The 14,859-nt window shown below is 41.1% G+C and overlaps 1 protein-coding gene across 3 annotated transcripts in view; it reads right to left on the minus strand.

Moving 5' to 3' along the window:
• Positions 1 to 906: 906 nt before the first annotated feature.
• LOC310772574 (FERM, ARHGEF and pleckstrin domain-containing protein 1-like) overlaps positions 907 to 14,859 on the minus strand; it is a 135,072-nt gene continuing 121,119 nt past the window's right edge. For all 3 annotated transcript variants that reach the window (XM_083632405.1, XM_083632406.1, XM_083632404.1), the window contains exons 20-28: positions 14,189 to 14,319; positions 12,054 to 12,122; positions 11,449 to 11,538; positions 10,943 to 11,025; positions 9,477 to 9,589; positions 6,388 to 6,548; positions 4,100 to 4,207; positions 3,063 to 3,214; positions 907 to 1,993 (exon numbers count right to left, since the gene is read on the minus strand). In XM_083632405.1, coding sequence (XP_083488531.1) covers positions 1,918 to 1,993; positions 3,063 to 3,214; positions 4,100 to 4,207; positions 6,388 to 6,548; positions 9,477 to 9,589; positions 10,943 to 11,025; positions 11,449 to 11,538; positions 12,054 to 12,122; positions 14,189 to 14,319 — 983 coding nt within the window. In that variant the 3' untranslated portion in view covers positions 907 to 1,917. The remainder of the gene's footprint in view (positions 1,994 to 3,062; positions 3,215 to 4,099; positions 4,208 to 6,387; positions 6,549 to 9,476; positions 9,590 to 10,942; positions 11,026 to 11,448; positions 11,539 to 12,053; positions 12,123 to 14,188; positions 14,320 to 14,859) is intronic.

Consider the following 14,859-nt stretch of genomic DNA (forward strand, 5'->3'; position numbering starts at 1 on the left):
CATACAGTGACACAGTAACTTCTCCTCTTGTACGTTTTAGTGACAAACGTTGTTCTTCAAAGCTCCAATAAACGTTAGCTCCGATAGCTTCACAGCTAACTAGCGTAAACCTCATGCGAGTCCATAAGAGAGAAGCTTCATCCTCCTCTCGGTGCTAAACGGAGCCGCGTCTCCAGTTTATATTTGTGATAATATCATCCATGCATACAGTCTTCTGTTGGTAAATTATAATTGTAAATGAAAGCGGTGGATCGGAAAGGTAGAATATTTCCCCACGCGGGAGACGGTATTCTTTTGGATGATGGCCTGGAAGCTCGCTCCGAGTTTTCCGGCTATGGGCGGAAGACCGTGCTGTGCTCCAGGACAAATATTCCGCTCAATTCTTGCGTTCCATTTAGAAAACATGGGCGACGCGACACGCGAGTAACTAGCGTTAGCTAAAAACAAACACTTCGTTTGGTATGTCCATGCTTCTTTTGTTCTCTAAATCGAGAGAGGTTAGGGTCTGGGGGAGGTTAGGTTTAGGCATGGGGGCTGGGAGAGGGGAGGTCGGAACAGCGACATGGAACCGCAGTGCATTTCTGTGGGGGAACGAAAACACTGCAGCACACCGCAGTGTGGCGCACACCAGCAGGCGGCGAAGGCTGGACGCCTCTGAAGGTTCTGGATTAAGCAGCGCTGTCGAGTTGCAGAAAGTTGGGACAGTTTGTGATGTACTTTTAAAGGGTCAGACGTTTAAAGAATCAAATTGTACATTGTCAGCTTTATTTTTGCTGACGCCACTCTCTTACTAAATTGCTCTGGTCCCAGGCAGTGACCCCAGAGAAGCGAGGCTGTCATGTTAACTCAGTCTTTACTCATCTTTATTTAAAATAGTAAAATCCAGAAACCTGGAGGAATACAGAAGAGAAGATATTATTTGGCAATGAAGCACTGAAATCTCTTTTGGCCCTGGAAGTAGATAAAGTGTTTTGAAAACATGGCAGACCTCACAGGAAAACAAGAACCAAGAGAATAAAGAAAATGAATAAAGAATATAAAGCAGAGGAGAACGTTTCACAGTGTATCAAAGTATTGTACAAAAGGTTTCCCTACAAAAGCAAAAACTGTGTCTTTGTGTCCAAACTAAGTATCACATTTATTCATCATGTATAGATTGTCTTACAAACAAAAAATACTCATCACAGTGAGTGTGTTCACATGCACACACTATTTGACATTATCTTATAAGCTGTTTATATACATATTTTCTCCATTTCACAAATAAGCCTGTATACATGAATAATTTGAATATATAAACCACTGATTAATGGAACAGACTGTAAAAAAGAACAGCATATCAGCATCTCACATAGGCTACTATTTATAAATCTCCGCTATTGTATTCAGGTTTTTCATAAGGATAACGTCTTCCCCAGGTAAACAGCGTTGTTGACCTGAAACACTGAATATTAAATATCTTCTGGTGATCTTTTGTGCATGTGAACGCACTCAGTGATGCAAACAGAAAATAAAGTCAAAAGAGCAAAACATTGCCAGCAAGACTGTGCATTGCTGCTCGCTCAGCGTAGAAAAAACTATAAAATGACATTAAGAATTACATAGTGGATGACTGCCATTGTAGAAAGACTGCCTCTAATCAGACACTAGTGGTGTAGAAAGTACAAGCAGCGCATGTGAGGAGGAGGATTTGGTTAAGTGGAGGGGACAGAGGTGAAATGGGACGTCCTCCGACTGGGACTGGGTGTGTGGACCGAAATAACTTCAAAAGTATCGATTAGTGTGTTGATGTGAATGCCTGCGGTGGGCATTATGTGTCAATAGGGCTCTTTCCTGGAGTTCTGGCAACTGGATACAGTATACTTCTATCCAAGTCTTTATTCATCCAGGTGAGGAGTGAGGAGGGGTGCTGATGGCTCAATAAAGGTCTTTCCTGGAGGTGGGCAGGGAGCGGCTGGCGGAGCAGGTGGCGCTGCGGATCACCTCCATCCACCTGGAGGAAAAAAGGACAGCGGCTCCTTACTTACAGTGCGACGTAAATCAAAGGCTTTGTGCTAAGGTCCACTGCTAATGGGAGATGCACCTTTTTCTGCTCTTAATGCACTGATGATTCAAAACACAAGGCTTTCTGACTCTGCTGATAACAGAATGTTAAAATTAAAGCTATGCTAAGGAATGTTTTCACAGGCCCATTATCATTAATTACCCTCTTCTCTAGACATTTCTGTTGGCCTTTTTACATGCCAAGAATCTCAGCATCATACTACAGTGTACCATACATCTTGATGGAGGTTAGAATCTCACTTATGGCATGTTTTCTCAGGGGCATCATTTCACGGAAGGCTGGGATCGCACTGCTTCCCAGTATTGGACGCGTGATAGGCGTGCTTCGATATTGGTTCTTTGCTGCACCTGATTGGACGAATGCTGTCACTTGCTGGGCCATCTGCCCCCTGGATTTCAAACTGGCAAAACATGGCGGCTCGTTTGCAAATTTTCCCTTAACTGCAAACTTTTTCAGAAACACATTTCGGTGAACTGTTTTTGTAATATATAAAATATATTATTATTACAAAACAATCGTTTTTGTAGTATTATTACAAAAATTGTTCACCGAAATGTGTTTCTGAAAAAGTTTGAGGCGAGAAATAAGCCATGCAGTTGAAATAAGCCATGCAGTTGCTGAAAGTGTCTTCATGTTAGATTGAAAATGGTTAGTTAAAAAGTTTGTACACAAGTTTCAGGAGTTTCGTGCTGGACACCCCTGATTTGCATAAAGTAGCCTAGACTCCAACTTTATACAAATGTGGAGCAGCCAACGTGGCGCCCTCTCTCATGAAACGCACCGTGGCACTACCAGAACCCGTTGCACGGGCCGCTGCTTACATAGAAAATGAATGGGAAGCGTGGAAATTATGGATCCGGTGGAAAGGTACCATTAAACCCAAATGGAATTTGAGGAGCCAGAGTGGGAAGTCACCCAGTAAAGGGAAAAGAGGAACAAAACGGTTATGCAAAATGTTCTTCAACAATCCGTCAAATTGAAGTCAGCAGTGCAGTACCTCTCGAAGGTGTACTCGCTCTCCGATCTGAAGTAGTAGACGTGGGACTTGAAGTGGAGCTTGAAGACGTAATCTTTGTGGATGTTCTCCGACTCGGACGGGACAGTGACAGAGTAGCCCAGCAGAGGAAGGCTGGCCAGAGGGTAGTCATCCTGTGGGAAGAGGGGTCCATGTTAGACATGTTCATCAAGCCATAGTTGGGCTGATTCCATGTCATTTGATGTCTCAAGTTTTCTGGTGTCTATACGAGGAATCAGCGTGACGTCACAACAACAACAAATCACCGCAAATCCCCCCGGAAGCGCAGCAGTTAACTAGTACGAGTTGTGCCAAACAAACGTTAATATCTTAAAAACTATACATGACATCACTTATATTTGGACATTCTGAGTGAGAGCAGAAGTAGCTCAAAAGTTTGATGTATAATATATGCATGTCGTGTTAGAGTTGTGTTCGCAGTTTTTAAAATGTACACCGCACAGCCGGGGCTAGAGTGAGCAATTCTGCCAGTGCTGCGATCAAACCACCACCTCATTCTTATTTAATTTGAACTGCATTCGTATAGGCTATAGAGCTGTAATGATTAATCGATTCATTGCCAACTATTACATTGATGGGCACCTATTTTGATCATCGATTAATCAGTTTGAGTAATACAAAAAAATGTATATATACATTATATATTTTTTGGTTTATTTACTATGACAGTAAACTCAATATCTTTGGGTTGTCGACAAAACATTTGAGAACGTCATCTTGCGATTTGGGAAACACTGATCGTCATTTTTCACCATTTTCGGACATTTTATATAGACCAAACGACTAATCGATTGATCGAGAAAATAATCGACAGATTAATCAACAATGAAAATAATCGTTAGTTGCGACCCTGATAGGCTATATCTTAGCCTGGGTAAACCCAGCCTCCACGTGACCTCTATGTACTATCAGTCACGAAGAGAAAGGAACTTGCGTTACAGGCCTAGCCTGTGACGTCACGTTGAAGGCTGCGTTCACCCAGGCTAGCTATATCTAACCTGGTGGGACTTGTAGAAGAAGAGACTGAAGTTGGTGAACACCACCCAGAGTTTCTGCCAGCCGTTACTGTTCTTGAACTTCCTCAGCAGGTTACCAGACAGCTGGTTCTGGAGACACACACGAAGAGAGAGAAAACAGATTAAATAAAGGATATACAGGGTTCAACAAAGAAACACACAATGTTGGTGATTCAGTTTTAGTGTTAAAATAGAAAATAAGACAGGAGAGAAATGTGTCAGCTACAAGCTCTAATTCAATCACTAATCCTTTGGGACATTTTGGCACACAATTACAAATACAAGATTAGTTTAGTTTAGTTTCTAGGTTACATAATTTCAGAAATCTATCTCTGAGCTACTGTCAGTGCATGCATCTATATTTAGCTGAGCCTTGCTTGTGCATAGCAGCATATCAATTCAATATGTGAAGCACTTTCCCAAGGCCTGATTTGTGGTCATTTTTTTCTTGGCCTTGCCTTCACAGTGAATTTGTTTGACTGGAGTGGATTTGGAAGTTGGAGGACTGGGGCCGGTCTTTCCTGACAGTTGACAGTGGATAGGATCCAGTAGCCTTGCTCATCAGCATTTTGCATAATACATGGGTGGTTTTTGTGGAGAAAAACATGGTTCTCTCTAGATTTTTTTATACTTCTCCATTTATTTACCAATATAAGTCATCCCAGGGGCAAATTGAGAGACTTGTTTCGTTTACGCTCTATGCACTTCTAGTGGCATTTCTTGGTACAAACTGAAGTTGTGACTATTGCAGTACCTCTCTACTCCAGCAGGTGTCACTAAAGGACAGGCTGTGTGCTCTGTACCAGCAGACCACAGAGAGAGGGATGGGCCCCTGATGTCTGCTGAGGGGCCGCTCCGACTCACCAGCCAGACTACTGGCTTCTAGCAACATTTAGTGTGGACAGACAGACAGACAGACAGACAGACAGACAGGCAGACAGACAGACAGACAGGCAGGCAGACAGACAGACAGAGGTGAAGGTGGGCGGAGGAGTGGAAAGACAGATGAGAGGAGGTAAAGACAGTGATACAAAGAGATGGATTGGCAGAAAGAGGGAGAGAGGAGAAAAACACAGACATGAGGAGAAAAATAATACAAAAGACTTTGGAAGAATGGTCCTTTGTTTGCCCACAGAGAGATACAAAGAGGGGGGAGACCAAGACTCAGTGGTTTAAAGGAACAAGTCACCCAAAAATGAAAATTCAGTCTACTCAATTGAATTGAACCAAATTGAAAATACGTTATTTACACCCTGTGTCATGGGGATGCCCGCATGACCTATAGCCCATGCCAATTATTATTACCTGCTTGATATGTTTAATTGTTTTTTGTCTTCTCTGCTGCACCTGGTAGTCCTTCTCATTGGTGTGTTGAGTAGAGAGGGGTCAAATTGATTGCAATCTAAATATCTCTGTATCTCTTTTGAGTCAGGCTTGGAATACTGATGGGACATTACAATTGGTCATCCAGGTATGCAGTGATGCCAATGTAACAAATTGTGTGGAATTAAACCCTTCGTGTATTATGGTGTTTTTTGGAAGCCAATTGCTAATTTATTTTTTGCACTTGTTGATTTGTGCTTGTAGGAGGGGCTTAGGGTATATAGCCTAGCTCCTATGGGTGCTGGAGACTGCCTTATTCCACATGCGATGCACCAGGACTGCTGGCCTGACAGACAGGGCCCAAGTTATTCATGGTTGCTATGTTTAGGTTTCAGCCTAGTTCTGTGTATTTCTTTGAATTCTCTGTTGTATAATGTTTTAGTACTAATCTGTTTTGCAACTTCTCAAACCTAAAATAAATAAATAAATAAATGAATGAATGAATGCCTGGCTCTCCGTTAAAACTCCTGTGGTTGAACTCTGAAGCCTGCCTCAGCTAAAAACAGGGTGTAAATAAACGTATTTTCAAGTCAACTTGGCATCTTGGAGCTTCTGGAGACTTGGATTATGCCAGACGAACAGTATGGAGGCATTTTATTTATTTTTTCGATTGTTTTTTATGTTTGAACTTCAATTGTTTACAGAATTCTGCAACGGTGTATTGCTGTGAAACTCCAGGACTGTTTTGTGGATGTGGACTAGAAAAACGTCACCCATCCTCCATCGGCATGGGGGTGAGTAGATAATGACTGAATTTTCATTTCCCATCTAAACACACAGGACAAAGGCAGAAGAGCGGAATCCGCAGCGACAGGCTTGAGAGAGAGAACAGTATGGGATGTGAGGGAGAGAAGGATTGAGAGACACACAAACGACAGTCTAGGTACCTCCACGGCCACACTAAAGTCCACCATGGACACGCTGGTGTTGCGGTGCCAGCAAACGTGCACGGTGGTGTTGCCGCGATGACCTTGGCGCTCCAGGGACGAGCGTGAGCTGCACAGCTCCTCCTCTGACTCAAGCTCCGCCCCTCCATCCTCCGACAGCTCTGAGGGAACGACGCACGGGTCACATGGGACGGTTAATAGAAAGGAAAGAAAGGGCTAAAAGAGATGAAGCGATTTGTGTTGGAGATATGGACTGATGACTTTTAAGTAGGGCTGGGCATTATATAATATAATTATACAACAGTAACATAATATTATATCAATATTGTGATATGAAACTAGATATCGTCTTAGATTTTGGATATAATATCATGATATGGCATAAGTGTTGTCTTTTCCTGGTTTTAAATGCTGCATATTACAGTAGAGTGAGGTCATTTTCTGAACTTACTAGACTGTTTTAGCTGTTCTATTATTTGCCTTTACAGACTTCGTCATTATATCCATATTACTCATGGTTATTTATCAAAAATCCCATTGTGTAAATATTTTGTGAAAGCTCCAATCGTCAGGGAAGGAAACCCTGTCTTTGCATTTTATGTTGATCACAGTCTTGTTTTAATAAAAGTGCTTGCGATATCTCACATGTGGCTTTGACTTCTAACTGAACATTCAGCCCACTTTGTAGAAAATACGGAGAATGTATATATTGTGTGTCGCCATTCAGCCTAAAAATACAGAGATATGATTGTTGGTCCATATCACCCTGCCCTAATTTTAAGGTAGCTTTTCTTTCCAAAATGGGTACAAGTCTGCACATGATGAGCAAATATTAGCATAGTAGAAATCCTGAGTTCTTACACATTTGACATAGTGGATAAAATATGTCAGGACTGTGTTGTTGTCTAAAGTAGTCTGTTACAATAGTGAATAAGGTAAGCTTTCTTTTGTGTGTGAGTGGTTAAAAGAATACATTGCATTTTTGGCAAACAGACGCATTCATCAACTGTTGAGTGAAAGTTTAGCAGCAGTTTCACCTGTGTGTGTTCTGTATTTAGTTTGCTCTTCTCTCCACTAAATACTGAACACAAAGACCTCAAACTGCTACCAATCTTCTTGTAGCACATTAAGTCTATAGTTGTCACACTATTACACTTGTGACCTTTAATAATGAAATGAAGAATGAAAGAAGCTAGCACTCTCTCAATGCCTTTTAGCACAACACATGTATCAATTCTCTATTTTAGAGTCTGTTGACTGCCAATGAAGCAAAATATATCAAAGCAGACATGACTAAAATCATGATAGATTAATAACAGTAGATACAATAATCAGAATCTAAAAATATGTGTTTTGGTCAGGAAAACTTTAGCAGGGGTCCAGTGTGTAACCTGCTAGCATTTCTTATCCTGTTGCATTTTTCTGCTTATCCCTGCCTTCGTATGTATTGTATAATATCATCACAGTGAGATGAAACAAAATCGAAAACAGCTGGCAGCAAAAACATTACGACTTGTAACAAATCTCTGCCATTGAAAACGGAGCCAGAAGATCAAAGTCACCTATATTTCAATTCTGTCGTCAAAATATTGAGAAACACTATCCTTTTGTTGCCACTTGTAAGCCAATACTCAGGATCTATTTGTGTAAAACTGTACATAGCAGGTGGTTTAGCTACGACACAATGGAGAGAAGTCAAGCCAAAGGTCACCAGGTGGAGGCTGTATAGAACAGAAAAGGCAGTGACAGCTGGGCAGGGGACCTACATACATCAGGTAACATAAAACAAATCTAAGATGAAAGAAAAACTGGAACAATCCAACCATATTATTCCTATAGGAGGCGCTGACAGCGACTGTCTGTCTTGTGAGGAGCAAAGAAAGGAAGAGAAGGAGTGAAACATATCTGTCCTCTCTGTGGGAAAGGCAGAGTTATGGAAACCATAGGAATATGCAAGCGCTCGCCTGTTCCTGATCCACTTCACTGTGATTTAAAAAGGCAGAGAAAAGTCTCTTGAATGATGTTAAGAACATCACCGATATCAATATGTTATGAACACCACCAATGTCCCTTATAAACCCTTTCCAACAAATGCCAGTCAGTGACACACACGCATTAACTTCAACTAGGAGACTTTGTGTGGGCAATAAGTCCCACTGGCCGGGTAACGTTTCCATAAATAACTCTTCTCTGGAATTTTGTTTATGACCTAGTTCCTCCCCTGCTGGATGTTTCCGGGCCCCATCAGTGAACAGGTACAACAGCTTAATCCCTCAAAGCTGAGCTATGCTATGCTATACCATGCTATCTGGGGACAGCAGACACCTCCTGCTTAAAGAAGCAGGCTTGAGAGTTTTCTAGTTCAACTAGAATATACACTATATATACATTGTAGTGCTGAAACGATTAATTGATTAGTCCATCGATTTTAGTCATTTATGAAGTACAAATCCCAAACATTTGTATATATATTTATATACATTTATAGCTTCACAAATGCTTAGATTTGCTGCTTTCCTCTGTTTCATATCAATATATAATGAATACTTTGTTTTGTTTTTTATCTGATGGTCAGACTAAGTAAGCAATTTGAAGAATCACTCTGGACTCTGGTAACTTGCAATGGCCATTTTGATTAAATGGTTAATCAATTAATCGATAATGAAAATAATCGTTAGTTGCCACCCTAATGCATATAGTGTTTTTTCTTTTATACACATGTCAAACCCTATAAACAGGCCTCCTACACTTACTTGGACATTGAATTCAATGTGTGTTTTTTCCCCCAATGGCTTTCAAGGTCTTGTGTGGTGAAATTCAAGGACTCAAAATGTTTTTGGGGGTAAGATATGATGCTGGGCAAAAACCTTTCATCATATACATCAAATGGTTTTCCTCGGGATGTTAAGTGTTGACGTCAAGACAGCTGAGGCATAGTGATGACTTGTAGGTGCTATATTTGGTGAATGTGAGAGAGATGTCAAGGGTGAAAAGTGTGGCTTGCGTAGGAGTCTCTTTCTCTCTCTCTCTCACTCACACACACACACATACACACATATACGCACGCACGCACCAACACACACACTTACTGTTGTCAGTGAGGCTGGTGGAGAGCAGGTCAGTGTGAGTGCTGCTGCTCTGCTCTGCCAGGTCAATGGCCATCCTGATGTCCTCCACCCACCTCTCCATCTCTGACACACAGCTGGAGAGAGAGAGAGATTTTGAAATGATTTCCTCCTGTAAGAAATGTGATCTTCATTCTGTGGCAATATCATTCTCAACTTGAACATCAATAGGACGAATCAGCGTGACGTCACTGCCACCCAGAAATGCGGAACCCCGCGGCAGTCAACTAGTATGAGTTGTGACAAACAAACATTATTATCTCAAAAACTATACGTCAAAAGGGCCTTTCTGTGTGGAGTTTGCATGTTCTCCCCGTGCCTCCCGGGGGTTTACTTCATATAGGAACCCCTTCACCAAAACATGCAATATCCTGGTTGCTGATGTGGCGCTTCCTCTGGTCATGAAGGGCGCCTGTTCGGAGGGAGGGGAACTCGTTGGAATAGCGTGATCCTCCCACGTGCTATGTCCTACCGGTGAAGCTTCCCCTGTCAGGTGAAAAGAAGCGGCTGGCTAACTGCCCATGTCTCGGAGGAAGCATAGAGCCAGTTTTCGGCTCTCCCCAGATCGGCAGATGCTGGAGCAGCAACCAGGATAAATATCAATTAGCACTAATGGGGGATAAAAATGGGATAAAAAAATCGGGGGGGTGTATATGTGTATAAAAAAAGTTATACAGCACATCGCTTATATTTTGACATTCTGAGTGAGAGCAGAATTAGCTCAAGAGTTTGATGTATAATATATGCATGTCGTGTTAAAGTTGTGTGAACTGTCGTTTTTAAAATGTAAACAGGGTCAGCCGGCTAGAGTCAGACGCTCAAACTCAGGCTCCATAGGGTTCCATTGCCATTTCCACCCAGTGACGCGGTTTGTTTACCAAAATGCTGCTCGGCTGATCCCTCATATAAAGTACACTGAATTCACATAGCAAGGGTTAGGGTTTAGGGATGCAGTGGCAGTATCGAAGCCAATAAATCTTACTCAATTCAACATAGCAAGCAAGCATAACATCATGATGAGGATATGAGAAAATGATATATCCAGCATGTATATACTGTGTATACTTATTCACACAATGGACAGCCAATCAGCACAACCTTCATGATGCAAATGTGACCAGGGGAATGGGAAGTAGGTCACACAGGTAAACTTCATTGTAATAGTGGTTTGGGTCCTGTATGAATGCATATTTAATGAGATTGACCTGTATTAATCTTTCAGACAGTTATTTTTAAGAGCATAATGGTATCCATTCATAATGGATGGCACAGCTTCAATTCAAAACAATTGTTTTTTTTGGTCATGTTCAGTCATATTTATTTATTTATCCTGCATTTCTTTCATTTACTTTTTTTCTGTGTGTGTGTGTGTGTGTGTGTGTGTGTGTGTGTGTGTGTGTGTGTGTGTGTGTGTGTGTGTGTGTGTGTACCTTGCTGCCACCACCACAGATTGCCGCTGTCCGAACAGGGTAAACGAGTGAGGGACTCCCCACTCCTCCTCACTCTCTCTGATCTACACACAGACACACACAGACACACACACACACACACAGACAGACAGACAGACAGACAGACAGACAGACAGACAGACAGACAGACAGACAGACACACACACACACACACACACACACACACACACACACGCACACACACATCACACATTACCATGCATGTATACACACACACTCCACAATTGCTTAGAACCACAACATGTGATATGAAAGTAAGCCATAACATCTAAATAAAATAGAATAAAAATAAATCAAATAAAATCCATTATTCTAAAATGTATTGTACTTAAACACTACTTTCAGGGAGAGATAGCGAGTGATTCAAACAGAAAAGAAGAACATTTGACTGTTGTTCCTATCAATCTCACAGTTGCAGTGCAGTCACCAAAACACATAAATGTCCCTAAAAAAATCAGGTTAGGTACCGTCATTCCATAGAGGGGCAGCTGGCCGTGAACTTTGAACTGGTTGGACGGGGTCATCCCTCGACTCGTGTACACCAAGGAATCACTGAACTGGAGGGAGGACAGAAGGTTATAGTTACATTTCATGGCGTATGCAACATTAGAGAGATTTTGAAGATATGTTGTTATTGTTTTCCACCCGGATTTCCTCCCAGTTCTTTCCCCAATTGCACTTTGCCAGTTCCCCCTGCTGTCTCGGTCGTGGCTCCACTAATCTGGGGAGAGTTGTAGACTAGCACATGCTTCCTCTGATACATGTGCAGTCGTCAGCTGCTTCTTTTCACCTGGCAGCGAGGTGTTTCACCGGCAGGACATAGCGCGTGGGAGGATCACGCTATTCCCCCCCAGTTCCCCTCCCCCACGAAAAGGCACCCTGACCAACCAGAGGAGGCGCTAGTGCAGGGACCAGGACTCATACCCTTAATGCAATGCAATGCACGACTAAGACGGAGGTAACACGGGGGCTCGAACCTGCGACCCTTGTGTTGGTAGGCAGGGAATCTACCGCTGTACTACCTAGACGCCAAATTTGGAAGGTATGGTTGAGAAAAGCTGTGATGTCATACCAGGAAGAACATTCTCTGCTGAAGACCTTTCCCTGAGAGCTTGCTGAGGCAGCCGAGCCTGATGAATTCCTGTCACACGCAAACATAATCAGAACAACACAAACATAAACAACATCAGAACAACACAAACATAAACATGAGAACAACACAAACACAAACATCAGAACAACACAAACAAACAACATCAGAACAACACAAACATAAACAACATCAGAACAACACAAACATAAACAACATCAGAACAACACAAACAAACAACATCAGAACAACACAAACAAACATCAGAACAACACAAACAAACAACATCAGAACAACACAAACAAACAACATCAGAACAACACAAACAAACATCAGAACAACACAAACAAACAACATCAGAACAACACAAACAAACATCAGAACAACACAAACAAACATCATCAGAACAACACAAACATAAACATCATCAGAACACAAACATAAACAACATCAGAACACAAACATAAACAACATCAGAACACAAACATAAACAACATCAGAACAACACAAACAAACAACATCAGAACAACACAAACATAAACAACATCAGAACAACACAAACAAACAACATCAGAACAACACAAACAAACATCAGAACAACACAAACAAACAACATCAGAACAACACAAACAAACATCAGAACAACACAAACAAACAACATCAGAACAACACAAACAAACATCAGAACAACACAAACATAAACAACATCAGAACAACACAAACAAACAACATCAGAACAACACAAACAAACATCAGAACAACACAAACATACAACATCAGAACAACACAAACATACAACATCAGAACAACACAAACATACAACATCAGAACAACACAAACAAACAACATCAGAACAACACAAACATAAACAACATCAGAACACAAACATAAACAACATCAGAACAACACAAACAAACAACAGCAGAACAACACAAACAAACATCATCAGAACAACACAAACATAAACATCATCAGAACACAAACATAAACAACATCAGAACAACACAAACATAAACAACATCAGAACAATATGGAGAGAAAACCAAGGACTACAAAAGGGCAGGGTGAGTCACTTTTTGTTGCAGGTGTAAACTACTTATTTTGGATGGACATGGATGGACATAATCCCCAGTTTATGTGGTGTTGTCAGGGAAATATTTCATGTCCTGCTGAATAATTTATCAACTCATACATGGACACTATCTGTTCCCTAAAACCATAAAAAGCATGGCACTCATTTTTCACTCTACTGTGACTGTCAAACCAAGGCAAAAATATATATTAAAAAAAATGCAAAAACAATCTAAAACAGATCAGTAAAAGTTGCTATCGAACTCAGATATTTTCCCAAGAATGCATTCATGTTTACGATCTTCTGATTAAAATTCACTGAGATGAATCTGATTAGTAGATTATTAGGTTATCGATTATTGAAACTATTTTAGTCTCAACTTCGATTCACTGACAAAATGTTTTCATTAGGGTTGAGCAATATATCGATATTATATCAATATTGTGATATGAGACTAGATATCATCTTAGATTCTGGATATTGTGATAGCATAAGTGTTGTATTTTCCTGGGTTTAAAAGGCTGCATTACAGTAAAATGATGTAATTTTCTGAACTTACCAAACTGTTGTAGTTGTTCTATTATTTACCGTATTTGCCTTTAGTGATGATTATTTATCAAACATCTCATTGTGTACATATTTTGTGAAAGGACAAAATTATAAGTGAACATTTAGACTACTTTGTAGAAAACACAGAGATAAATGTTGTTTAGCCATTCAGCCTAAAAATAGAGATATGATTTTTGATCCATATCGCCCAGCCCTAGTTTTCATCATAGAAAAAGGGCTAAACAGCATTTGTTTTAGTTACAACAATTTAGTTCTCAATGTATAGAATCAACAGATCCTACAACTTTCACAGAAGATGTTTTAAATTGGAGGACAAAAAAATTATCACCACTCATCAGTTGGAATATTATTCCAACTGATTATTCCAACTGATGAGTGGTGATCATTTCTTGTTGTTGCTCATTTTTATGAGCTTTTTGTGCTTTGAGAACAGATGCTACGAAGACAAAAATAAACCTCTGTCCCTCTCTCTCACCCGTCCTGGGATGGCAAGGTTTTCAATGCTCGTTAGGTCCTTCTTCAGTTCCAGGAGTTTCTGGAAGTTCTCCATCTTCATCATGGTGCCTTGGAGCTGCAGCACCATCTCTGAGATGTCCGCCAGGGCCGCTGGAGAGAAAAGGAGTGTTGAGGCTGTGACACACCAACTCAAGTTGAAAGGACTAGCAGCAATGATGTCAGACTGTTATGTCTCCTGTGTCGGGGCCAAAAAGTTGCACTTGAACACACCGCAAAGACTACAGCCGAAGGTCAACTAGCTCGTACGTTCCGCGCCTGTGAGACCTACTGTATAGGACTGGAGATTTACAAACCAGATACAGGAAACAAAGCAGCATTTGCCTAGCATTTTCGCACCACTGACGGTTTCATAATATAGCTACTTCTAATCAAGAATCTTTTGTCTTTTGCTGGTGGAAGAAAGAAAGGAAGAGGCGGAGGTGGACAAATAAGGGGAAAACCATGCTAATTGGGCGATATCATACAGCGACAGGCTCAAGGGGCTTTCCCGAAGGCCACGTCGTGAAAATATTTATCTATTGGAATGATCACGTGAGATGAAGTTGAAAAATGAGAAGAAAGTTTTGCACATGCTCTCTCTTCTCCTGCTGGCCAGCCAATGAGAGTGAGTTCTCTCACCGAGGGCCCAAT

The sequence above is a fragment of the Poromitra crassiceps genome (genome assembly GCF_964638095.1).
Source record: "Poromitra crassiceps genome assembly, chromosome: 3".
Classification (NCBI taxonomy): Eukaryota; Metazoa; Chordata; class Actinopteri; order Beryciformes; family Melamphaidae; genus Poromitra; species Poromitra crassiceps.